The 25,815-nt window shown below is 45.2% G+C and overlaps 2 protein-coding genes and 1 pseudogene across 9 annotated transcripts in view; 2 read left to right on the forward strand and 1 right to left on the reverse strand.

Moving 5' to 3' along the window:
* Positions 1–3,195, forward strand: part of PDHB (pyruvate dehydrogenase (lipoamide) beta) — a 6,250-nt gene extending 3,055 nt beyond the window's left edge. For both annotated transcript variants that reach the window (XM_006892195.1, XM_006892196.1), the window contains 5 exons: position 304; positions 962–1,072; positions 1,406–1,497; positions 2,639–2,780; positions 3,050–3,195. In XM_006892195.1, coding sequence (XP_006892257.1) covers position 304; positions 962–1,072; positions 1,406–1,497; positions 2,639–2,780; positions 3,050–3,195 — 492 coding nt within the window. The remainder of the gene's footprint in view (positions 1–303; positions 305–961; positions 1,073–1,405; positions 1,498–2,638; positions 2,781–3,049) is intronic.
* A 2,007-nt stretch (positions 3,196–5,202) lies between these two features.
* The window catches only part of PXK (PX domain containing serine/threonine kinase), a 110,285-nt gene continuing 89,672 nt past the window's right edge, over positions 5,203–25,815 (reverse strand). The window contains exons 14-19 of one of the 7 annotated variants that reach the window (XM_006892201.1): positions 22,826–22,903; positions 22,207–22,293; positions 21,684–21,753; positions 19,709–19,771; positions 10,071–10,103; positions 5,378–5,583 (exon numbers count right to left, since the gene is read on the reverse strand). In XM_006892201.1, coding sequence (XP_006892263.1) covers positions 10,084–10,103; positions 19,709–19,771; positions 21,684–21,753; positions 22,207–22,293; positions 22,826–22,903 — 318 coding nt within the window. In that variant the 3' untranslated portion in view covers positions 5,378–5,583; positions 10,071–10,083. Of the gene's footprint in view, positions 5,584–10,070; positions 10,104–19,708; positions 19,772–21,683; positions 21,754–22,206; positions 22,294–22,825; positions 22,904–25,815 lie in introns of all 7 variants that reach the window. The other 6 variants (XM_006892202.1, XM_006892198.1, XM_006892197.1 and 3 more) reach the window with 6 other exon arrangements.
* LOC102873265 lies at positions 23,246–25,025 on the forward strand (annotated as a pseudogene).

Below are 25,815 nucleotides of genomic sequence, written 5' to 3' on the forward strand. Positions count from 1 at the left end.
AACAACAACAACAACAGCAACAATGAGAATGATTGTATGAAACACAATGTGAATGAAGGATAGAGTGAAACACAATGTGTATGAACTTTGTAAGTAAACAAGTATAAAAGAGAAAAAAATCAGTTTCTGTGGGACTTAAAGGGCCCTGGTGATACAGTAGTTCAAGCAGTCATAATCTACAAAAAAGTCTGGGATTCAAACTCCCCAGGAGAAGAATATGGCAGTGTCTCAGTGAAAATTCATCAGGAAAAACCCCCATACTCACTGCTCTTGAGTCAATTCTAACTTAGGGACCCTCCATAGGGTGTCTGTCTTGAGACTGTAAATCTTAAGGGGAGGAGATAGCCCCTCTTCCTCCTGTGGAGCCACTGGTGGATTTGAACTGTTGGAGAACTTTGGGTTAGCACGACTCACTTCACCACCATCAGTAAAGATTACAGCCTTGGAATTTGTAGGCATTTCTGCTCTGCCCTTTAGGACCACTGGAATGGAGCTTAGATGATCTTACGATAAGGAGCTGCACTGTCATCCCAAAGGCATGTGGTTCTAATCTACCAGCTGCTCCTTGGGAGAGTGGAGGACAGTTTGCTCCCATGCAATTTACTGCCTCTGAAAACGGGCTGGAGGGTTACCTCTGGGTCACTTAGGGCTTCGTGTAACACATCAGTGAGAATCAACTCACTGAAAAAAAAATTAGTGGGTTTGGTTGGTTTGGGGGCTTTTTTTGTTTGGGTTATTGGGATGTAGACATCTCACAATGTTAATGATTTACAGATACTGTAAAGAATTTGCATGTGAGTCTTATATGTGGTTCTTCAGTTTAACAGCAACTGTTTTGTTGTTAATCAGCAAAATGGAACTTTTCATACAATGACTGCTAAAATTAAAATTGTATATACCTTTCCAAGTCATTCTGGTTGTAATCTGGGTATTAACTTTTGTTTTAATATTTATTTTGCAGTTGTAATGTTAGAGAATGAATTGATGTATGGTGTTCCATTTGAATTCCCTGAGGCAGCTCAGTCAAAAGATTTTCTGATACCTATTGGAAAAGCCAAAGTAGAAAGGCCAGGTAAGAGAATTAGTATGCATTGTTTTTAATCTAGCCCCTCACTTATATTTGTCAAATTCAACATAGAAAATGATTGCCCTTCACTTTGAATTTTAACCAATTACAGATAAGCCCAAGTAAGATAGGTGTGCTGTCCTAATTTCCCACAGAGTCCTTTTCCAATTTCAGAACAGTGGGTTTGCATTTTGTTTCCAGAAAGGCTGCCTTAGACCTCATGTCACTGGAATGAAGTTGAATCAGAGGCTTTATAAAAGGGCAAGAACCACAGCTGGTGGTAGTGTGAATGTGGTACAGTTATTTGTTTCAGTCTGGCCTCTGACCTCTCTGTTTCAGGAACTCATGTAACCGTGGTTTCCCATTCAAGACCTGTTGGCCATTGCTTAGAAGCTGCAACAGTGCTGTCTACAGAGGGGATTGAATGTGAGGTGGGTGAACATTCACCTGTTTCTAAAGAATCAAGCTTCCTTTAAATTTTAAGACTCAGAATTAGGAGTCTGAAGTTTTGTTAACAGGTTAACTAGATAGAACCAGTCTTGGCTTGTCACTGAGTTTTGCCACTGCTTTAAGTAGGGAGCCTGCTTGCTTTTCTAATATTTAATCGTTTTAACCATCTGTATTTTAGACCTTTCAGAATAGTTGTTGTTGTTGTGTACCATAGTGTCAGAACCGACCCATTGCTGACCCTCGAGTGGGTTTTAGAGGCAGTTAACTGCATGAGAGGAGATTGCTCATCCTTCTCCTGCAGAGCAGCTGGTGGCCTTAAACTGTGCTTTCAGGATTACAGCACAGCTTTCTTGCCACTAAGCTATCAGAAGTCCCTTTTAGAATGGTACCTAATTTATGAAAATCAAGCTTAGATTCAGTAGTATCTACTATTTAACTAGAGAGCTCTGTTGGCCTCGTGGCAAGAAGCTGTGTTGCAAACGTGAAGGCATGTGTGGTTTGAGGCCACCAGCTGCTCTACGGGAGAAGGATGGAAGGTCTCCTCCCATGTGATGAACTGCCTTTGAAAACTCACTGGAGGGTCAGCTATAGGTCAGTTCCGACTCTATAGTACAAAACAACCACCACTTCACTAGTTCCACTTAAGTCTCAATTTTGTCAACTATTAATAGAATAGAAATACTGTTCATCATAATTGCTGTGAGAATTACTTAGCCTATAGCAAGTCGGGATCTCTGGTGTTGTAGTCCACAGGTAGTTGCCACACCTCTGGTAGTTCAAATCCACTAGTGACTCCCCAGGAGAGCTGGTTCTGACTCGGGCTGTGGGCACTGACAGTTGAGTGCCTGGTACATATACTCAACCATTAGGTATATATATTTTGATGAATGTGAAGTTAAAGCTCATGGAAAGCTAAGTGGATCCTGCAAGTTAAACAGAACTGCTTTCCACTGTTAAAAAAAATCCCTAGTTTTCATTATAATTTTTACATTTGTACAAATATAAACAAAATATTTTCCTAGATGGGCAAGAGGAAAGGGAGAAGACAGGATAGTGACAAGGCTCTACTTGTGTGACACAGTGGCTCTATATGGCTTATTTATCTGTTATTTATCTGTTTAGGTCATAAATTTGCGTACCATCAGACCCATGGACATTGAAACCATTGAAGCCAGTGTCATCAAGACAAACCATCTTGTAACTGTGGAAGGAGGCTGGCCACAGTTTGGAGTAGGAGCTGAAATTTGTGCCAGGATCATGGAAGGTATTTCAAAGAAAGTGATTCTTGGTTAGAGTGAGTTCAGATAAACACTGCACATGGATACCAAATAAAAAGATTAAAAGCTAGCGATGGCCAAGGGACTCGGAATGTTTGTCACATTGGCATTTCTCCTTTGAGTAAATGTGAAAAAGTTAAACAAGGAATGATTCTGCATGGAGTCTTTACCTTGTTTTCTCTCTGTGCCAGGGTGGTGAAGCTAGCTGAACCTCTTTCTTGTTTCTCCCTCAGTTGATGAACCTTTTCTTTCCTAGGACCTGCATTCAATTACCTGGATGCGCCTGCAGTCCGTGTCACTGGTGCTGATGTCCCTATGCCTTACGCAAAGATTCTAGAAGACAACTCCGTACCTCAGGTCAAAGACATCATATTTGCAATAAAGAAGACATTAAACATCTAGTTTGGGCTTAAATTTTAAGTCATTGGAATTTCTTATTTAAAGTACTTGCCAATACTTCACCCGGATTGTACTTATTCAGAAGACTGTACTTATTAAGAGCTTATTCATAAAGTAATTTTGAAAACAACAATGGAGATGTCTTTGTATTGGGAAGTTGTTTAAATGTATGTGGAAAAACTCCACTCTCTGCGCCTTGTATTTTTCTGTCTGTTACAGTCGCCATATTCTATGAATAAGACCAATGTAAATGTCACTGTCTCAGTAGAAGGACGAGATAGGAATGTGGCCTGGAAATAACTTATATGTATAAGATAAAAGTATATAATCTACACTTACTGTTAAGAGTGTTTTGATACGGAATAAAGGAATTCCTGACTCTGGCTAATTGAATTGTCTGTATTTTTTTTTTTTTTAATTGTCTGTATTCTTGAAATTATATGAGGTGGAAATCGTAAAATTCAATTAAAAAACTAGTACCAAATGGAAAACGAGTGGATACTTGAACAAAATGGTTGCGCTTCCCCCCCCACCCCCCCTTATTATGTGCCATCCAATTGGATCCGGCTGGCACAGAAGGAGATTGGCCCTTCTTCTCCAACAGAGCATCTAGTGGATTTGAAATGTGTGCCTTCAGGATAGCAGCGCAGTTTCTTACCAGTAGGCCACCAGAGCTCAAAATGATTGTTTTTGTACTCAGTATCTGAAACTTTACCCAAAAGAGCAAAACTAACTTCAGAAGGACTCGGGCCTCCCAGCCTCCATCAGGAACTAATCTCTTAAACACACATTGCATTTGGAATGTCCACAGATTCTTCAAACGCACAAGGTTAACTTTAAAATTACAGTTCAGTTCATACAGAGTATTTTCCCTGTTGCCAAAACTATACATTGTCACATACACTGTCCTCTTTAGAAGCTGAGATGGAAAAGATGGTTTAAATTAGCTAAAGAATCATAATGAGGCACCTATTTTTTTTTTGAGGCACCTATTTTAAATAGTAAAGCAAGATTGTTAGATTTTACTTATTAAGAGGGAAAAGAACAGACACACAAAAATAGGATAGTTGAGAGAGAAACTAGAAACATGTGGATTTTACAAACATAAAAAAAATTACAGAAGAATTCTTACTTGAAATACCTAGCTGAACTACAGACAATAGATTTTCTTGACATGGTTTATTTTAATAAAAAATACAGCTGAACATGTATCACAGATTACATGAAACTGTACACAAGGACATTCTTTCTGCATAGTAACCAACACTGATGTGTGTACTTTAATTCTAAAATGGATTATTTATAATCCTTTAAAGTGCAATTTATTTAAAGGTTTTAAGAAAAATCACAGGATAAAGAATCTTTCCAATAAATGAGTAACATTAAAAAGATGTATTTGGGTAAATTAAAAAATCAGAATTATTGATTTCTACAGATGCCAGATTTACTTGTGTTGTAAATAATGATCCCACCCACCGACCCCTAAACTTGATTGCTGAGAGTTAAGATCTAGTTGGCAAGAGCTTTTTCTGATGTTAACAGTTCATTCTAACTAGGAGTCTAGAGTACTTGATACAGCAGCCCTGAGCCCTGGGCCCATGGTGGTATTCCTGGCCGAATGCTACCCTGTCCTATCAGGAGGAGGAGGAAGGACTCCAGCATCTCCCGACCTTGGTGACAGGCCTGTGTTAGGGCTACAGTGTTAATGTTGAAGATGAAATAAAAGCAACAAGAATGGGATTACCTAAGAACCTAAGATGTTTTAGAAGAGAGAAATCAACTATTAGAGGAATGTTTCTAGAAGCTGTCTGATGGGGTAAGAAGGATTGCAACACAAATGCCATCACTGCTGTGACTGAATATTGTCATTGTTGAAGGGGACTTTTTGGTCTTTCAGTTGATGGAAATACTGATTCCAATATGCTGCTGCCCTCAAAAAGATCCCCGTTGAGGGCAAGCGTCCTTTAAAATGGTAATGAAGGAGCAAATAATCGCTTACAGCAGGCAGCAATGCCAGCCCAGCTATCTTCTACCAGATTTCCCTCTTGAAAAACCTCTTATGTGAGTACCTGCAGTGTACAATGTGGCCGCTCCGGCTCAGCAATGATTTTTCCAGGCAGGGGGTATTTTAAGGGAATTGGGAGAAAACAAAACACCTTTTCCCTCCATGTGTAAACAGGAATCCTCAGCCGATTTTAGGAGCACTGTGATCACAGGTTTCGGCTTTCCTCAAAGTTCCTTTTTGGAAATTCTGGATGGAGCTGAGCAAGGCCCCTCGGCTCACACCGTTCACAGCCCGGGGCGAGAGTGGAGCAGATGCCTCTGTGCTTGCTGGAGGCAAAGGAGCTGCTGGTGGCGGAGGCGGAGGTGGAGGTGGCAATGCTGAAACCCCTGCAGAAGAGAGAAGGGCAGTCAGTGCTGGCCCCTCAGACACCAGGTGTACACGCTGCTACTAAGGCCTGGTGAGTGATGGCAAGGAGAAGAGGCTAGTGCTTCCCTCCAGAGGACCAAGCTACCCAGGATCACATACTTAAAAAGAAAATACTGAGCTAGAAAGCTAGAAGCCTCAAAGCAGAATTCATCAAATATAGTCATTTCCCCCCAAAGTCTGGGAAAAGGTACATTTGTGCAACATGTATCACAGACCACATACAAGAGGTAGTCTCTCTGCATTTACAAGGAGGCTTCATTCCATTTTCAAACTTAGTCATGCATGGTCTCAAAACAAAGTTTACCAGCTGCTTAACCCATCCTGGGCAGCTCCACCAGCTCTTAAAGCAATAATGAAAGAGAAACATCTATATACACAGTCTTGGGCTACCTGAATACCAATTACTAATAAAAGATGAACAGTTCTTTTGTTCTAACACGCACACTAGTGGAAGGATGTGATTTAATATAAAGTGACAAAACCACTGGGGAGTCCTGGCATGGAGCCAGTGCCTGCTGGGTTATGTGTTCTTAATGGGCGTCTGTCTTGAATGACTATTTCCTACTAGATGTCATTAAAGAAATAGAAGATGCTAATAATTATTGGCAGTGCAGGCAGTGGCAAAGGGCCCATCGTCCCTGTCTCAGAATTCTCAGAGAGGCACCGCCTTCAAGCACTGTTGTGCCCACTGTGGCCCCACCGGGGAACGGGTGGGTCACACTAAACATGCACCTGCTGCAGCACTGGGGGAACAGAGATTTAGCTCACCCTATGGGGGTGGAGAGGGAAACTGGACCTGCATTCAAAACTTCCCTCAGCTTCCAGGAACACCAGCCCTACTACTCGAATCTTCTTGTTTTGAATCAATGAATGCCTTGTTCTCTCACGATTAAATGATTTGTACAGAATAGGTTCCAGCGCCAAGAACTTTGCTGCGCTATAGCACTGGCTGTCCCACCCGCTGTGAACCTTGCGACTCTCGGAGACAGACAGACAGACAGACAGACAGACAGACAGACACACACACACACACACACACACACACACACACACAGCCACACTTCTGCTGCTGGTTCTCCCCTAACTGCTACTGAGCTGTGCTGATAACAGAGATACAAACTACTGCTTGAATTCATACAGGATCGTCAATAAAATACTTTTTTTTTCTTTCAGGGGAGAGCGTGAACATAGTCCCGTCTCCCCACTCCCCCCCAAAAATTATGCAGTCAAGTTTCCCACATTTGGGGAAATCACAGGGGTCAGCACATCTGGAGTGCAACAGATAAGCCTCACCCTGTGAAAACCACCTTCGTGATCATGATATCTCCCCTGACAACAACCAAACAAAAACCCAAGTAGGACAGAAAGCAAAAGAAAGTTAGTTTCATAATTCACATAATACCACTTACCTTCCTGTACATCTTCTACCCAAACCTAAGGCAGCTAAAATTTAAAAATGATACAAATACACGAACTCATGCTTTGCAATTTTGGACTTTTCGAATAATGATAATGGAGCAATCAAAATAAACATTAAATACAGACAAATGAGCAAATTTAAAAAATGTCATTTTCATTGGCTTTAGACAATAACAATGAATGAATGAATGACGTTCTATTCAAAGATGCAGGTAAAAAAAGGTTCCTGGTTTTGTCATAAGGTCACAAAGAAGCAAAGACCTGTTAATCTGGAGTGCTGAGGTGAGAAAAAGAGGGAGAGAGAGAGTGCAATGGAAGCCTTCCTGGAGAGCACTTCCCTACAGTGACCAGTGAAAGGGCTGGAGGGGTGGCTGCCGCCGAAGGCTGCTGGGCCTCAATGTCTTGACTGGGCATCAGGAGCTCCTGGAAGAGTGAGCTTGCCCACTGGAGGGGCCCTTCTTACACAATGGCCAGAAGAGGGCAGGCAAATGTGAGCTTTACATTCTGAGTCCAACCTGTACTTGGAGAAGCCCCAGGGTCTTGTCCAGACCCCTGGCAGCAGAGTGACTGAAGGTTAGCAAGGCAGGCAGGCAGGCTCTGGGCTGTAATGTCCTCTAGAGGTTCTAATAAAGTCAGCAAACAGCCATCTGGAGCCCAGCCACCCTCCAGCCCAGGATTCTAGGAAGTTAGAGCTGGGCTCATATGCTAGATGTGGTCTTGGCATAAACCACAACTGGTTAGCCTTCTGGAGAACCAACTTTGGCCTCATTAGCAGTCACTACAAATAAGAAGCACCAATTCCCAACCACAGAGCTTGGGAGTGTTGAGGTGGGGTTCGTGAAATGGATCTTCATTTCCCAAGTAGTTTACAAGAAACAGGAGGCTGAGGACCTTTCTTCAGGAGGACTGCTCACGAAGGAGAGGCTGCCCATTCAAAGGAAGAGGTCTGCTCACAGGGCCAGGCTGTCCCAAAAGGCCTGTTGTCCCAGGAGGTTTTTTGCAGGGCCTGGGACGACAGTGGCAGATGTTATATGTACTGTACCATACAGCCAGCAAGGGAGATCAGAACTTAAGTCACCAGCTCAGATGCTCCGAAAAGGGAGTGGAGATTCAGGAGGTGGAGCGTGAACTAGATTAAGCAAGACAGAAAACTGGGGCCTCACAATCCCTTTCTACAGGCCCCATCCCATAGATTTTCTTTGGCTTTTCTATTTGCTTTGTCCATGGTCTGCAGCTCCCTCTAAGGCCCACTAGGGCATGAGGTTAACAGAGAGATAATGTGAGAAGGGGAGGAGGAATGGGGTGCATCTAGGGTACGGCAGATATGGAATATGCCTGGGGAGGTGCCGCTGAGCTGTTACAGTGACTATTAGCCACGCATTTCCACCATCAGCTGTGAGAGATCTCACTAAAATGAATACTTCTCTATTTGAGAGACTCATTGGTCAAGGCTGACTGGGTGATCTTGCTCTGCCGAGCATGGAAAGGGAAGAAACTAGTGGAGAGGAAATGACTGACTGCATCACAGAGCAATATTGATCACTGAAGGTGTGCTTATAATTTCCACGTACTGCCATGGGTGTTATATTAAAGATTAACGAGCCCGAATGTGTTTTTGAGTTAGGGGTACATTAAAAGATAGATGTCAGGTATTTGGACAGGGCACATTTCTAGTGCTTGGCATGGGTGCAGTATTCCATAGGTACACTTCCAGATAGTACAGGCGGACAAGGGCCAAGCTCAGGTTGCTCTTTGGTCTGTGACACTCCTCCTGGGGACAACTGTCTAAAGCCCTGAGCTCCCTCCTTTCTCAGAGGTACATTAACTCCTCACCTCCCATTCAGTCTCAAGAGGTCTCTGGTATCCCTTACTCCCCAGTCACAGATGAGACCTGACAGATTTCATGTCAGATCAATTACTGAGTGCACACAGCTTTTTGCAATATTAGCCCTGCATTGAAGATCCTCCCGAAGAACTTATGTGTGGCGAACCTGTGACTTGAGCTTGCCTCCTGTTCAACCCCATCCAGCCTACTCAGGTGGCAACATCTGTGATGCTTGAATAAAAGCCAGCCAGTGGGATGCCGAGCTGCCAGTGTTACTTCTGCTGGGCGCCTAGTGTTACCATCGTACCCTTGTTCCAATCCGGCTGGAATGAATCTCTCCAGTCTCTTAAACAAAACCTGTGTGACTCCACCCTCTACGGGGTCCCTCCCACCAGGCCACATGGGTACACAGCAGCTGAGGGCCTGCAGGAGAACACACACGGCTTCAGCCAGGGAGGAGCAGCTTGCCAGGGACCCCCTCGACAGCCTCATGGGAAAGACGTCTGAGGGCCCGCTTTCCTGGGGCCAATCTTAGCAGTCCTTGTAGGTCTATGTAATTGTTCTGTGCAGGTCTGCGTCCCTTTATGATCTGCACATAGAAGTGGGAAGTCCAACTGGCCGCCAGCTGAGACAAGACCTATCAGCCACCCTTGGGGAGAATAGATAGCATGACCACTAGACGCAGGCAGCCCTCAGCTCCTGGGAGAATGATTAAAGATGTTTAAAGAGAAGAACCATCCTTCCCTACAGCCATCTTCAGAAGCCAAGAGTTCTCCTGTTAAATCAATCATAACTCATCCATCTAACACTGTCCCCCTTTGCTGGAGTAAACAACTAGAAACCAAGGTTTTAGCAGCAACAGGACTTTGAGAGGCACAGTTTCCAAAATTAAAACAGGCCTAAATGCTATGCAGTAGATTTGCAGGTTTTATATTCCCTTAAAAGCAGTATTTTTAAATTAAAATAGAGTGAAAATGAAGATTTTTTCCGAAGGGCATGATGAAAATGAAATGAATGCAAATGAAGTCACTGGGGTGTTTTTTTAAAGATGCTCTATTTCCTTTAAATGCTCAGGTAAGACAATCATCCCAAACATGCTTCCCTACTTTACATCCTTTTAGAGACTTAGCTGCACGGGTTCCTGTTTCATATACAGAAACAGAGCATCTTTAAAGTTAGAGAAATCAGCATAGCTTACTTTACCGAAAATTCACGTTCAAAATGGTGCATGCTCTACTGCAGACAGCAAAGAGAGGGAGAGAGAGAGGAACACAAGTCATTATTCAGATTTTAGTGCCATTCGATCGAACAGTAAGAGACAGTAACATATTTGTCCACACCAAATGCTGATTATTCATGACAAAACTAGGGGTCAAGGTGCTTCGTAAACCGGACCATGACCCTCTCAGAAAACAGTAAAAGTGCTAACAGGAGTCCTCTTCCTGCTCCTTTTTCATCTTTTCTTGAACCTGTCAGGTACTACTTTACTTACGTTCAAACACAAAACTTACTTCAGAAGAATTCTGACGGTTTGACAGCCCCTAAACTGTCCAATGGATGCAAAGAGTGTATTTACTCTGTTACCAAGTAAGACAGCCTATGGAGAGGGCAATGAAAGCCCCTTTCTCCAAGTACATTTCCCACAGACTAAGGCTAGCTTCAAGCTGGAAGAATCATGGGCAGGGGAAGATTACCCAATACATGTAACAGAAAGCACAGGCCTGCTTGTGCTTCCTACCCTAATCTGTTTAGGACAGAATACCCGGTTGTCTACCCCTGAGATTGAGTGTAACCAAAGCAAACTCCCAGCAGGGTCACCAAGGCATTGATCTTTGCAGAAACAGGATACCACATCTTTCTCTAATAGAGTGGCTTCATGGGTTTAAACTGCTGGCCTTTTGGCTCATAGCCAAGTGCTTAACCACTGTGCCACCAGGCTCTCTGAGGTGTGCACAGGGCAGGTGATGAGCTTGTGCAGGCACCTTCCGGAAAGGAGCAGTGGTCCCTCTGCTGAGCAGGCAGTGAGCGAGCTCGAGGACCAGCATCTCCTTCCTAAAGGCTCTAAGACCACTGACAAAAGGAAAATGGTGACGCCAACACGTGTCTTGTCTTTCTTTTTAAGTGACTAGATTCCAGGGAAAGCTCTTACAAAGATAAAACTAGCAACCTTAAGGACCCTAAGAATGAGTGGGCTAGCACTTAAGTGCAGGTTTTACCCATTTAAGAGGATAAATGTTTTCCCTGTTAAGCACAGAGTTCTTAAAGAACCAGCTCAGCCCCATTGTCCAGAGGGTAATTCCTGGTGAGGGGCAGGAAAGCCCCTAGGAAGCATGGGGTAAAAACCATGCCATAGGGAACAGCTCTGGAAGACACCAAGGATGCTGGGGCAGTGCCCCACCCGTGCCAGCCATGCCAGGGAGGAGCTTCGCTGTGGCCTGGGAATGGGAAGGAGGGCTGAGCGGGCTTGGAAGGGCAGCAGCAGGCAGTGAGAACACAGGCCCCCACTCACCCCAGAAAACCCCCAGGGCAGGTCTGCTCTTCCAAAGGATGGTGACTAGTAAGTGTAGGGACAGGTTTTGAGGAGAGGAAAAAAAGGTAATTCTTACTGCTAGGCATCAATTTTGAACCTAGAGTGAGTTTCAGGCTTTGATCCGCCTGAGTAGATTCTAGAAGCTCTAAGATTCTACCTCATGTCTTTTGTGTCTTATAAACTCTAGCCTGCCTTCCTGTTCCCAGTCCTGCCACTCTGTGTTCACCAGGCTGCTTTCCTCTTCTTCAGCTGCCCAGTTTCTCAGCTTCCCTTTCTCCTCATTCATTTCTAAAAACTGCAGTTTCAACAAACTGCCACATCTGTCTTTCTAAAACAATTGCTTTAAAGTCTATGCAGCAGCATGAGGACCTAGAATTCTGGCTGCGGGGACATTTGTGGCATATACCTGAAAGCACTTTACATTTCACAAAGCCTTGTTGTGAACAGTATCTATTCACTAAGAAGCAGTATTCTTAAAAACAAAAACAGCATCAAAGAAGAAAAATGACTTGTCCAGCAACTGGAGTGGTCTGGGTTCAGACTTATGTCCAGGTTGTCTAATCTACATGGCAAGTTGGTTCTCTTCCAGAAAGCACAGTATTATCAGCATGGACCCTGGAGGGCACTGTGAAGAGGGCAGACACTCAACACTAAATTATGGTTAAAAATGAAAACAGACCCAAGTCTCAGCCCTATGTCTAGCATTCCCTAACTGTGCAACTTTGGTCAAGTCCTTTATTAATGCTAGCGTCTCAGTTTCTTTATCTGTAAAATGGAGATGTAAAATAATCACTCTCCCTGACTAGGAATTAATGAACTTAAGTGGGAATTTAAAAAGCAGTAGGTATAAATTACTTAGGTGCCGGGGAGAAAAGAAATGCTTAAGAAGGTATTAGATACAGTACTAAAAGCTAACAATATAAAACTTTCTGCTTGCTTAGATTTCCTGAAACACTCTTTGGTAAACCTGGTGGGTTTTTTGTTGTTTTTTTTTTAAATACATTTTTTATTTTATTTTATTTTTTTAATTGTATTCTTTTTACGTGTACCGTCAAATCAGATCTGACTGGTACAGGAGGAGATTGCCCCCTCCTTCTCCAGCAGAGCATCTGGTGGATTTGAACCGCATACTTCTGGGATTGCAGTGCAACATCTTGCCACTAGGCCACCAGAGCTCCCTGGTGTTTTTTGGTTTGTTTTTTTTTTTTTTAAATGTAAAGCCAAGTTACTCTTTAAGTGTGATTAAATACTCTTCTCTCCAAAATCCCACATCAAACCCAGTATCGTCAATTCTAACTCTGAGTAATACTAAAAAACAGTGCAGAAATGCCCCATGGGTAACAAAGGTGGTAAGTCTTTATGAAGGCCGGCTGCTACATCTTCGCCACAGAGGAGCGGATGAGTTTGAACCCGCTTACTTTTTCATTAGCAGTCCAGCACTTTAACCATCAAGTAGCACTGGGAGACATTATTTGCATGAGTATATGCAAATGGGGACCGTCTAAATCACTAAGCTCTTGGAATAGAGAATGTAAATATTAGTTACTGACATTTACCAGGAAATAAGTCAGGATAAGGAATTTTAAATTCCATGCAAGAGTGACCTTCTAGAAGTAGAAAATATAACCTTTAGCAGAAATGAAAGTGCTAAGCATATTCTCACTAAGAAAACAGGAGTTTCAGCACAAGAGTTTTAGAAAATCCTGTTTCACTCAAAGGAATTATTACCAGATTTAGGGAAGTGACGTTTCTCTCATAGATTTGGAAATGGCTTCAAGGAGATGCTCTGGAGAGTGGCTTGCAGTATGAAAAAGGAGGGGCTCTCCCCATTAACAAGTGTCCAAAAGGGTTTATGAGACTCCCCTCTCTTAGAAACAGCTATCATTTTTACCCTTACCTAAAAGTAATAAAGTGCTTAAGCTCTGGTGGCCTGGTGGTAGGGGGTGGTGTGGTTACCCCAAGGCATTCGGCTTGAATCCACCAGCTGCTCTGTGGGAGAAAGATGGGCAATCTCCTCCTGCGTAAGTTATGGCTTCTGAAAACCTGCTCGAAGGTCAGCAATGAGTCGGTTCCAACTTGACAGGATACAACAACAAAGTAATAACCTTAAACCCTCTCCTGCCATTGCTATCAAGCTGAGTCTGATTCAGGGGGACCTTCATCAGGTTTCCGAGGCTGTGATCATTATGGGAAGTGACTGCTTCATTCATAGAGTGGCTGACTCAAACTGCTGAACTTCTGGTTAGTAATCCACATGTACTGAGCTACACCATCAGGCTCCCTTAAGATGACCCTTAGTTTCTGGAGGAATAATGTGACAGTGGCTCCCAGGTCTGAACATCTAAAGCAGACAAATAAAAACCTGACTGGACAATGGATCCTATTAAGGCTCTGTCCTCCCTGGTTGTGGTTCTGTACCATTGAGTCAGATTGACCCATAGCTGACCCTCCAGCAAGTTTTCAGAGGCAGTTAATCACATAGGAGGAGATTACCCATCCTTCTCCTGTGGAACAGCTAGTGGCCTTGAACCGTGTGCCTTTGGGACTGCAGAACAGTTTCTTGCCATTAGGCCTCCAGAGCTCCCTAGCTTTCCCTAAAACCCCTCCTTGAAAACCCTATAAGAAGAAACTGCCCTTAACTGCTCCGCTTGTGGTGAGGTCACTTGGTCAGGTCCCTCTCAGACCCTTCTCTCTTGCCCTCCATTCTTTCGCTATCTAACATTTACCATAAATGTGCTTAAAAGAGATGCTTTCGAGACAAAAGACATTGCTGCCAAAATGATCTTGTCTGGTTGACTTGTTGGCTGTTGGTCTATTGTAGAGCAAGCCGTCCTGAGACAGGATCCATGGTGGAATTCAAGGATGCTTCTAGAAGCAGCTTGTCAGAAGGTCTTTCCATCTTACTTTTACAGAACTAATCAAACATGAAAATTCAAGATCTTCTGGTAGGTAATGAGGTCATACTAGGGACCAAAATCTTTATGCATGCACTAAAATCTTTATAATAACCTGATAAGGCAGACATTGCTATTATCATTTACAAATGAGAACTCTTCAGTGCAGGAGGTCAGTGGCTTGCCCGAGGCCCCAGGACAAGTGGTGTCTGTCACGCTTAGATTTCCTGACCCATGGGGCAGGTCTCAAGGGCTCCCAGGTTGGCGTGAATCTGAGGTGCTACTTTTAGCAGACTTCTCTTTAAGAAAAAATTAGCAACAATGTCCTAGCCCTGGACAATGGATTTTCCTTTATCTCTTATGAACACTACTCTTCATCATCCTCAAGGACATGGAAGTTCCTAGGTAAGCATATATTTAAAAAAAAAATCTAAAAACCATTTCTTAATCTGAAGGGATTGAAGAACAAATTCAAACCTTGAGTTGCAATAAACTTAAGTATGCTTTGGGCAGAATATTAAATGGTCCAGGAAGCATTAAAAAAAGATAGAAAGAGTATACAGAGTCACTGTAGGAAAAGGAATTGGCAGACACAGAAGAATCTCATCAAACGTTGAGCAAGAACCTGTGGTGATGAAGGAAGAAGTTCAAGCTGCTCTGAAAGAACTGGCAAAATACAAGACCCCAGGAATTAATGGCATACTGACTGATTGACATATTCAAACAAACAGATGCTGCCCTGGATGTGCTCACCAAGTTGTGCCAAGAAATCTGGAGGACAGCCACCTGGCCTACTGACTGGAAGAGATTTATATTTGTTCCCATTCCAAAAAAAGGTGACCTGACAGAGGGTGGAAATTATCAAACAGTATCACTGATATCACATGCAAGCAAAATTCTGCTGAAGATTATCCAAAAATGACTGGAAAAGCACGTCTACAAAGAACTGCCAGAAGTGCGGGCTGGATTTAGAAGACACCGTGGTACTATGGATATTATAACTAATGCCACATGGATCTTGGCTGAAAGCAGAGAGTAGTAGAAGAATGTCTATCTGTGTTTCATTGACTATACAAAGGCATTTGACTATGTGGATCACAACAAACTGGCTGACTCTGAGAAGAATGGGAATTCCAGAACACTTGATTGTGCTTGTGCGAAACCTATACTTACACCAGGAGACAGTTGTCAGAACAGAGCAAGGAAACACTACATGATTCAAAATTGGGAAGGGTGTGCACCAAGGATGTGTCCTATCTTCATATCTTTTCAATCTATATGAAGAACAGATTATCCAGGAGGCTGGGCTCTATGAGGAGAAATGTGGCATCAGGATTGGAGGTAGATTCATCAACAATCTGCATTATGCAGAAGACATAACACTGCTTGCTGAAACTGAGGAGGACCTGAAGCACTTGCTGCAGAAGGTCAAGGACTGTAGCCTTCAATATGGATTGAAGCTCAACATCGAGAAAACAATGATTCTCACCATTAGGCAGTTTGGCAGCATCATGATAGATGGTGAAAAGATCAAGATTGTTGACCGCTTCAGTTTGCTTGGCACTACAATCAACATTCTTGATACCAGCAGCCAGGAAATGAAAAGACAAATTGCACTGGAAAAGTCTGCTATCAGGGATCTCTTCAAAGTAGTGAAGAGCAACGGTGTCAATCCAGAGACTAAGGTGCGCTGTATCAAGATACAGGCCATGGTCTCTGCAATTACTTCCTATGCATCAGAGAGCTGGACAATGACTAGGGATGACAGAAGGAGAATTGATGCTTTTGAGCTGTGGTGTTGGAGAAGAGTACTGAATATACCATGGACTGCTAGGAGAACAAATAGGTTCATCCTGGAGAGGGTGAAGCCAGGCTGCTCCTTGGAGGCAAGGATTCTGAATCTCCACCTGACAAAGATGCAAATCAGAGTTAAGGGGATTCTGGTGAGAAAGAGCCAGATGAAATCCCTGCCTCCCATTCTGAAGTTGACCTGACAGAAGACATCACCTGCAGACTGAGAGTCCTGTCCTCACTCCACTAAGGCCTTGAGAAGGTCCGTGAGAAGCCACAGGACGGACTGAGAAGCCCCTAGGAGTTCAGTGACCAGTTTCTATCTCCCCAGTGACTGGCACAGAGTAGTAACTAAGGATTTTGCTTATTGGTGGACTAGCGGGAGAGCTTCAGATGGACATCCTCTGCTTAAGAAGAAAGCCACTAGGAAAAGAACTCTAAGTGGGCTTCATGGAAAGCGTCTGCCTAAATTGTGTCAATGATTTTAGAGCTCCTGACAGGAACCAGAAATGTGACTCTGTCAGGCCTCGTTGATGCATCCTGTGCTGAGCACAAGGCCTGGCACACAGCAGGCACTCAATAAATGCATCCTAAGTAACAACGAATAAACTCATCATCATGGATGCTTCATTTAGGGCTAGACATCCTAGGCTGACAGGTCAAGGTTGAATGTTGTTGCTGCTGCTGCGTGTGAAGCGTTGATTCCAGCTTGCAGTGACCACAAAGGACAGAGCAGAGCAGCTTGCAGGGTTTGTGGGCCTGCAAATCTTTGTGGAAGGAGGTCGCTGCATCTTCCTCCTGGGGAGAAGCTGGGGGTTAACCACCCACCAGTCTTTCAGTTAACGGTTGAGCACTAGCCACTCTCCACTACCAGGGTTCCTTTGCTTACGATCATTCACTCACTGTCGTCCAGTTAATTCTGGCTCATAGTGACCCTCCACCAGGTTCTCAAAGTTGTAAAGGGAAATGGGAAGAGAACACCCATCTTCCTCTGGAGCAGCCTTTAGGCTAACAGAGGCTAACAGCACAGCTTTCCACAGACAACCGCACCAGAGCTTCCTTGCTTAACAGTCTCTCTCTCATTACCATCAAGTTGGAGTTGACTCGTAGCTAACCTTCCGTGGGGTTTCTAAGGTTGTACATCCTCAAGGGGACAGGGTCCAGCTTCCTCCCAAGGAGCCACCGGTGGATTTGAATCCATGGCCTTTACGTTAACAGCACAACGCCCTGTGGACTACACCACCAGGGCTGCTTAGTATTTGTTGTTATGTGTCAACGAGCAGCTTGTGACTCATTGAGACCCTATGTACAACAGCTCTGAACCCTGCTCTATCCTGAGCCAACCTTACTCTCTCTGACACAACTACCCCCATTTCCTCAGTCATTGGTCAATCCATCTCATCCAGGGTCTTCCTCTCTTGCGTTGTCCCTCCACCCTTCCAAGCATGATGTCCTTTTCCATTTTTATGACATATGTTAACAGCAAATGCCCAGTAAAGGTCAGAGCACAGAGTCTGGGGCTGAATCAATGATTTCATCAATAAAACATGTATGGAGACAAAGGAAAGGGGGAGACAATGTTTGTGGGGAACCTCTCATCCCCCACCACTCCCCTTCAGGACAGGTGTTACCAGCTTTACAGTGGTACCCCCTGCTGCTCTGACTCACCTCAATCAATGAAGTCTTTTCAACATAACTCTCACGGCAGAAGTTGTTAATAGGTCTAGTTGAGTAGTAACCCTATAGACAAGAGATCTGAATTCTGTCCTGTCCTGTGCCATCCTCACAATCTCCGACCCAACACTCTCAAGCCCGTTGCTGTAGTCACTGTGTCAACCTATGTGGTGGAAGGAAGGTCTTCCTCTCCTTCACCGACCGTCCACCTTGCCAAGCATGATGGCAGAAGAGGATTCTTTTCTCTTCCTCTCTTATTCTACAAGTGACCTCATCTGATGCGAATCTGCCACCGGAGAAGATTACAGGCTAGGAAACCCTATGGAGCAGTCCCCCTCCATGCTGAAGGGCACTCACTGTACATCAGAAGGACTCCTCGGCACACAGCAGGGGTCCTCTCCTTCAGACGGCCAAGTGGGGTGAATCTAATATCCTAAGGACTCTTACCTTCTAGGAAACGGCTTAGCATGGTCTGAGCAGTAGATCTCTAGGTATTTCTATTAGCCTATATTTTTGCTGTTTAGGTGCCATCAAGTCATAGCGACCCTACGGACAACAGGTCTGAAGCACGTCCTAGCCTGTGTCACCATCATGATCTTTGACCTACTCAAGCCCACTGTCACAGTTACTGTGTCAATCTATCTCATTGAGGGTCTTCCCTTCCTCCTCCTCCGACCCTTCACCTTTCCCAGCATAATGTCTGTACTCAAGGACTGGTCCCCTCCTGACAACATGCCCAAAGTGTGTGAGAGGAAGTTTCACCATCCTTGCCTATATAGGTCAATCCTATAAAAAGCAAAGAAGTCTATTTCTGAGGTTGGTCAATAACCAGGAGTTTTCTTGTAAAATATGCTGACAAACAGACAGAAAAGACAATACCATCCCTATAAACCTGGTCTTTTGTGATTTAAAACAAGTTCTGGCCCCTGAATCCTTTCTGTCATAAACCACTAGACTAGTAGCCATCCTCAGCCAGAAGCAAGTTGTCCAAAACTGGCTTGCTGTCATTTTTAGGAAGGTCATTGGGAAGCTGTCTGAAACACTCTTGGTAGTTCCCAGGTGCCACCTTAATGAATGTGGTATCATAAACTCACGCATCAACGTCAGCCTCTGACTCTCCCTTCATATGGCTGCTCAGACCCTCCCAACAGAGCAGAAAAGGTCTGAGTGGCAGAAAACAGCTCCTCGCGCAGCCAGAACATCCAGTTCATTTAAGAAGCCAAAGGAGCTACTGGCATCCCATTGTGTTCCCACTGGGCTTGCAAAATGCTTGAGAGAGAGATGTTAGTCCAGAAAGGAACACAGATAGCCTTATGGAACCACTCCAAGAATTATAGACTATTTTTATAAGGATGCCCGAGATAAATTCTTTTTACATTTCTCAAGCAAAACTGATAGTATCAGATTCAATTCACAAGGGAGAATCAAAGTCCAGGCCCAGAAAAAGAGTCAGGTAATTAAATGCATTACAGAGCAGAACAGAGCACAAACAGTTCTCAGGAAATCAGAGACTCGCCTGTGTCTTTCATTTTCACACTTAGGTATTTCATCAGACTTGCACCGTGACAAAGCTGGTGTTATGATGGGCTCCATGGGGTGGGCGCTCAGCAGGACAGGGCCCCTGGGCAGCAGCATTTGTTTTGTTCAGTTGAATAGTCCCAGGATAAGCTGTGAGCTGAGGCTTTTCAGCAAACACATTAGGCCTGAGCCAGAGGGCAGTTAGAGGTCCTGTATCCATTTCATTTCATGTGAGATCTAGATGTTTGGGAACCTAGACCCTCTGCCCTCCCAGCTGACACTGATTCTTTGCCCTCCTGCTGGCTTTCCTTAAGAAGGCTGGTGTTACCCAACCCTGAAATGTCCGGGCCAAGGGAGGGAGAGTAAGCATCCTGGTCCTCCCTGTAGACATTGGTGGGAAGGAGGCAGGGAGCATGTTTACCTCTGTTACTAACCTGCTGTAGAGGGTGGGGTCGGCGATGACGGGGATGTAAGTGGTGAGCTGGCCCCAGATCCTGCTAAGAAAAAACAGAGAAGCCTTCATGGGCACTACAGAAAAACACCTGGCATTTGGTCCAAGCTGGGACCCACAGTTGCGTCAGAGCCTGCATTTGGCTTGGTGCATGGATCTTATAGTAATTTATAACTAAACTAAACAGTTAGGGTTGAACTCCAACTTCAGATGCCACCCTGTTGTGTCAGACTAGATCTGGGTTCCCCTCAGGTTTCCGATGGCTGATCTCTTGGAAGTAGGCTGCCTGAGACCTCTCCCTGGACTCAAACCTCCAACCTTTCTGTTAATGACCAAGTGTGTTAACTATCTATACTATCCCAGCACTCCCTGAGCCAAAATTGACCAATAGCAAATGGAAAATGGTGGCAGGGGAGAGAAAACTGAGAGGCTGCACTGGACAACCAGAGCTTTCCACCCAGTACGAGATCCACTTCCTCCCAGGCCACTGAAGGCTCATGGCCCTCTGCTGCCGCCCACAGCCTGCCATTCTCAAGTCAGTTCTGTTCAACCAACAGCGTATGCATTTGGCCGTAGTCCTCTTACCTGACTCCAAACTCCCTCCAGGTAAAACTCACACCCGCCCACTCATCTGCTCTGTCAAGTCAGAGCCAACTCACAGCTGACCCTCCAGCAAGTTTTCAAGGCACTAAACTGCACACGAGACATGCCATCTTTCTCCGTGCAGTGAACCCACAGAAAGGTGGGACCTTTGGGTGAGCAGCACATCTTCCTTAAGACTGCACTGCTGGGGCTCCTTGGTAGAGACAAGTGCAACTCAGTGGCCAGGCACAGAGGGGTACAGAGTAATCCACGGGGCTCTCTCCAAAGGAAGAGGGATTTTCCACAGTGTCAACCCAGCAGCGCTTTTTGGAGGATTTCCCTTTCATCAGCTGCTACAGTCAACGAGGTAAGGAGGCCCCGGCCGCAGAGTGGTTAAGGACTCAGCTACTACATGAAAGGTTGGCTGTTTGAACCTGAACAGCTGCTCTAAGGGAGAAACAGGTAACTGCCTGTTTGGTTTTTTGTTATTGTTTATTTGGGTTATTTTAGGATTATGGTCTTGACATCTCTAGGATCGCTCCTCCTATTCTGTCCGATAATGTTGTAATGAGTGGGAATCAAACTGAATGGACTTGATGATTATAGGTTTTGGTTTCATCTAATATGAAATAGAGTCAGTGTGGTCAGTATGTGGCCTTTTCTTATCTGGAATTTTGTGACATTCCCAAACACCACATACTTTGTATAGATTTATTACATTTGCTAGGAAGTGAGCTGGACTCTTCCTTGCCTAAAAGAACACTCAACTATCCTTCAGCGTAAAAAGCCTCCTCTTCCCTGGGCGGTCCAAGGCTAAATCAAAGTTGTCTAGGTTAGGAGGAAACGGCCCCTTCCTGATTCGCCACCTCAAAGATTCATAAGCCAGAAGATGTTAAAAGTCCCCAAGAGATCTGGCCCTGATTTTAAAAAATGGGGACGCTGAGGCCCGAGGTCAGCAGAGCTGCACTCTCGGGGCTGGCGCTTCTCACCATCCCACCCTGCCCGCCCACCACCTGGTGCTCAGGGCAGAGAGAAGGATCTAAGGTCACTTTTGCGCCTGCAGGCTCCACTGAAAACCTGGAGACCCTGCATTTTAAGTCCAGTCCATTTTCCTGACTGTGACTGTGCTCCTGCGTCTTTGGCTGATCGATTCTTAACGTTGGTAAAGAGAACGGATGAGTCAACAGTCCCGAGGGTTCCTTCAGACCTTGCATTCTGTGACCTCATGATTGGCCCTCGGCTGCTCATTACAGGCGGAGCTCTGTGTCCTCTGCGTTCACTGTGACAGTGGTCACAAGAATCCCACCAGGCTCTTGACCAAAACTCCTGCTCCAGACTCCTGGGGGCGGGGCCCTTCCACAGGCAAAGCCACTTACCTGAATTATTGGAATTGTTGTATTTTGCTGAGTGTTCTTCACTGTTCTCAATAGCAGATCGTTTTGACTTCTTTGTAAATACAAGAAGGGGGAGGAAAAGCAGTGAACAAACATGGCAAGGCTGCAACTTAGAATGAAGAATATTTTCCAGGCACACAGCTAAACTAGTTACAGGCAAGGTCATATGTGGCTTCATAACTTAATACAGTGAAGAAGCCACAAGGCAAAACTAAAGGGGAAAATAAAACCAAGAATGTGGAATTTGCTATCTCAGGCCAATCACTCCCCCGAGTTACAGTACACAAGCAGCCCAGTGCGCCAGGGGACTACATGGTCCATTTCTCGGCTCATAGTATGTGGCTCTTTTTTAAAAGCTGCAAAGCAGTCATCTGGAAATAATTTTAGCATTCACGGAGCTCTAGCCCCAAATCTGCCATTAACTAAATGCGCACCGTTTTACCCTGAACTTAGTTCACATGAAGTCAAGATTCAGAGAGGAAATCCAGAGAGATGTCAGGCTCACCTTTCGAGCTAAAATCTTTCTCTTTTTCCTTTCCTCCTCAGAGCCATGGTGGGACTGTGCTCTTGTCAGTCTTCGATGCTGGTGAATCTAGAAGAGAGAACAACCCACCACAAATGTAAACAATCCTTCATAAGGCATTTTGCTAATGAAAATCTTCCCCAATGTGTTTTGTCAGATCATATTATTTGGATAGGACTCTCTCTTCACCCAGAATGCTGGACCCTGGCTTGGGAGGGTCTGGACGCTTGGGAGAAGCATACATATCGGAGGAAGCAGGCCTTTCTCACTTCTTTGGGTTCCTTGCTGCCTTTCCCTCTCCTGAAGAAGCCAAGTGTGGCCTGTGTCCACCATCTCCTGAGGGGCCCCTCACCACACAGGACGATTACCCTCTGTGGACTTGCTTGGTGTCCCTACTGAGCTCCTAGAGGGCAGGACCATGTGAGGCATTCTGCTCTGTGTCCCAGCAGTTAGCTGGGCCCCTTCAGAGCAAATGTGAAGGAATCATTTGTGGATGAACAGTAAGTCAGGAGCCAACCACTGTCAACACCATGGTGGGATCTGCTGACGACAGGGAGACGGAAAAATCAGAGGGCAATGGGGAATGGGATGAGCAATTTACCTGCTTTTGCTCTTCAATTAGTCTCTTTTCTATACATTCTTTGGCAATTCTCAATGCCTCTTTTAACTTTGTGGGGATCTGGAAGAGACAGGAAGTACGGGATCTATTTAATCGATGGGTTTCAAAGAGGGAGCAGCTGTTTATCAAAAGGAGGTCATCTGGAACAATCATTCACAAACCGTTCACACAAATCCTACCCGAGACCTTTCTGGTGTCCCCAGTATACTCTTCACTCTAACATTTCTAACAATGAACACACAGCATTAAAGCACCACTTGAGATCACCTACAAAAATCCAGGTAATTATAGTATTTTACAACCTCAGCTATTCACAGGGATTTTCTTTGTGGAAAAATTCCTTTCTGCACTCCACAAACTCAAGTAATCCTATGGCGAGCTAACTCCTAGCACCCAAGGGCCATGGTGTAAAGTTATTTTTAGTTGTTACAACTTGGGGTGGACACAGGTATTGATATCTAGTGGACATGGACAAGGGAGGCTGCTAAATATCCTACAATACATAGTACAGACTCTTACTGCAAAGAATTAACTGATCCAAAGGTCAAATGCTGAGCTTGAGACCTCGGTACAGACCAAATCAACTCACTGCTGCTGAGTTGGAACTGGCTTACAGCTGGCCCTCCAGTGCGTTTTCAGGGGCTGTAGACTACACGAGAGGAGACTGTCTATCCTTCCGCCTTAGAGCCACTGGTGGATTCAAACGCCAGGGCAGTAACTCCTTTAGTTTAGCAGCCCAACTCCCTCCACTCACCTGAGCTCAGGCCTAGAGAAATTTCTGAAATCTTAACAATAGAGTTAGGGAAACAGAAAAGGTGGAAGTGGCAGTGACGGCTACTGCAGTGGCTGCCACCTGGGCATAGTTAGGCATGATCTGGGCCAGGCTGGTGAGCGGGGTGCCCAGAAGCCTGATGTGTCTGCAGCAGTGACGAGGGGGACTGGCTGTAACTGAGAGCCACTTCAGCAGAACTTCCTGGCTCACCAGGCTGCCCTCATGACCACCTGCGGCACATGCAGCTCCACAAGCCCATGGGGTGTGGGACCGCCCTGCAGACTGTGGGACCCACTACTGGCCCAGGTCCCACAGCCTTCGCCAGCACCCTGGAGAACAATGGAGACCATCACTTCCTCCTCTACTCCAGCCAGTCCCCACCTTTGTTCATGGGACTGGTGCACCTGGTAATGGTGACCGCCAAGAATTAGTGACCAGGCTCCAGGTGGCTGCCAGGACACAAATGGGTGAGACAGTGCTGGAGGTGGTCCATATCTCCAATCCTGTGAACCCTCTGGTTCTTAAGAGCAAAACAGCCAAGGAACTCAAAACACTCCAGCACTTGGCCTGAAAGGAAATGCTGAGACTCCTAGAGAAGCCAGTGAATGAATTACTTCAGGACCACCAGTGTCTCTGGGCCCAGCTCTTTAACCCAGGAGTGGAAATGAAGATCATGGGCACTCACATGCTGGTCAACCTGACCGTGGACCTGACACTGTACTATATGTGCTCTTGCTCCCCAGCGCTGCTGCTTAGCCCCGTCCTGAGCACCAGGAGGGAGACCTGATGGAGTCTACACTCAACCACGAAGATCACTACTTCAGTGGCCACGTCTCCATGCATGTGAAAACTTCCAGCCTGGGCAGCTGTCCACAGAGCAGCAGATTCTGCAGCTGCCTGCCCTGTGGAAGCTGACCTTGCAGAAGCATGGCTGAAAGGGGCTGGGGAAAGTGGGTGCCCTGGGCATGACATAGCTCATGGTGCTCAGCTTCGGTGGAATGCAGTTCACCAAGAACCACCTCCAGTTCCAGGCCAACCCTGAGGAGCTGCATAGCAGCTACTTGCTACGTGGCATCTGCTACAAGAAAGACCGCATCAGTCTAGCAGTACTCACAGATGGGCAAGGCAAGTCCTACCTGCACATGTCCACGGAGTCCCACGGCTAGCCTGTCATGATCTACGCCAGTGAAGCTGGCTGCCTGGACGACCCTGTGGAGTTGACCTTAGCACCCCAAGGCCACACACTCTCCACCACGGTGACACAGCCCATCAGCCCTGCTCCACCTCTCCACTGACCTCACGTACTGTAGCACACGCTGCACCTCAAGGCCATCCTGGCCCACGATGAGCACACCCGGGGCTGCCTTCCATTGCTGGTTTAGTGTGGCCTCCCTCATCACCCTCTTCTAGTTCATCTGCAATGAGTACTGTGGGCCTAGCGCCTAGTCCTTCCTCTGGAGAAAGGAAGATCCCAGTGTCTGAGTGAATGGATGGGCGCTCTCAGCCACCATTTGTACAAGATGCCCAGCACTAACTGTCCTGCTGCTCCGAACAAAGGATCCTCTGGAAGTCACTACCCTTTTGTGCCTTGTGGGAAACCAGTGACTTAGAGTGTTTGTGGACCTTCAAGAGTTTTTGTTAGATGGAAGGGGAGTGTGCAGTGGGGAGCAGGGAGGGAGGGGCCAGTAGACTTTTTTGTAAGCTTTTAACTCAATAAAATGAATCCATTTAAAAAAAAGTTAATGCACACCCATGTTTATTGTGGCTTTGTTCACAATAGCAAAGAGCTGGAAACAACCCAAGTACCCATCAACAAAAGAATGGATAGAGAAGCTCTGGTATATTCACACAATGGAATATTATGTAGCATTGAAAAACAAGGAACTCATGAAATATTATGCAAAATGGATGAACCTGGAGGACATTATGCTGAATGAAATATCTCAGTCACGAAAGGACAACTATTGCATAGGGCCACTGTCATAAAATGGACTGACATTCGGGTTTAGGAAAGGCTGAGAAGGAGGGGAGGAATGATATATACTGCATTGAAACAGATGAGGGAGAGAACTGTTTAAAAGGGATATATGATTAGGTATTATTATCATGACAGGAGTCCAGAATGAAGTCTGAACAGTGGAGTGGACTTGGGGGGAGGGACTGCATAACCATTAAAGAGTTTTTCTTTTACTTTTCAAGG

This window comes from Elephantulus edwardii, unplaced genomic scaffold (genome assembly GCF_000299155.1).
Source record: "Elephantulus edwardii isolate Elephantulus edwardi_28Jun2011 unplaced genomic scaffold, EleEdw1.0 scaffold00113, whole genome shotgun sequence".
NCBI lineage: Eukaryota > Metazoa > Chordata > Mammalia > Macroscelidea > Macroscelididae > Elephantulus > Elephantulus edwardii.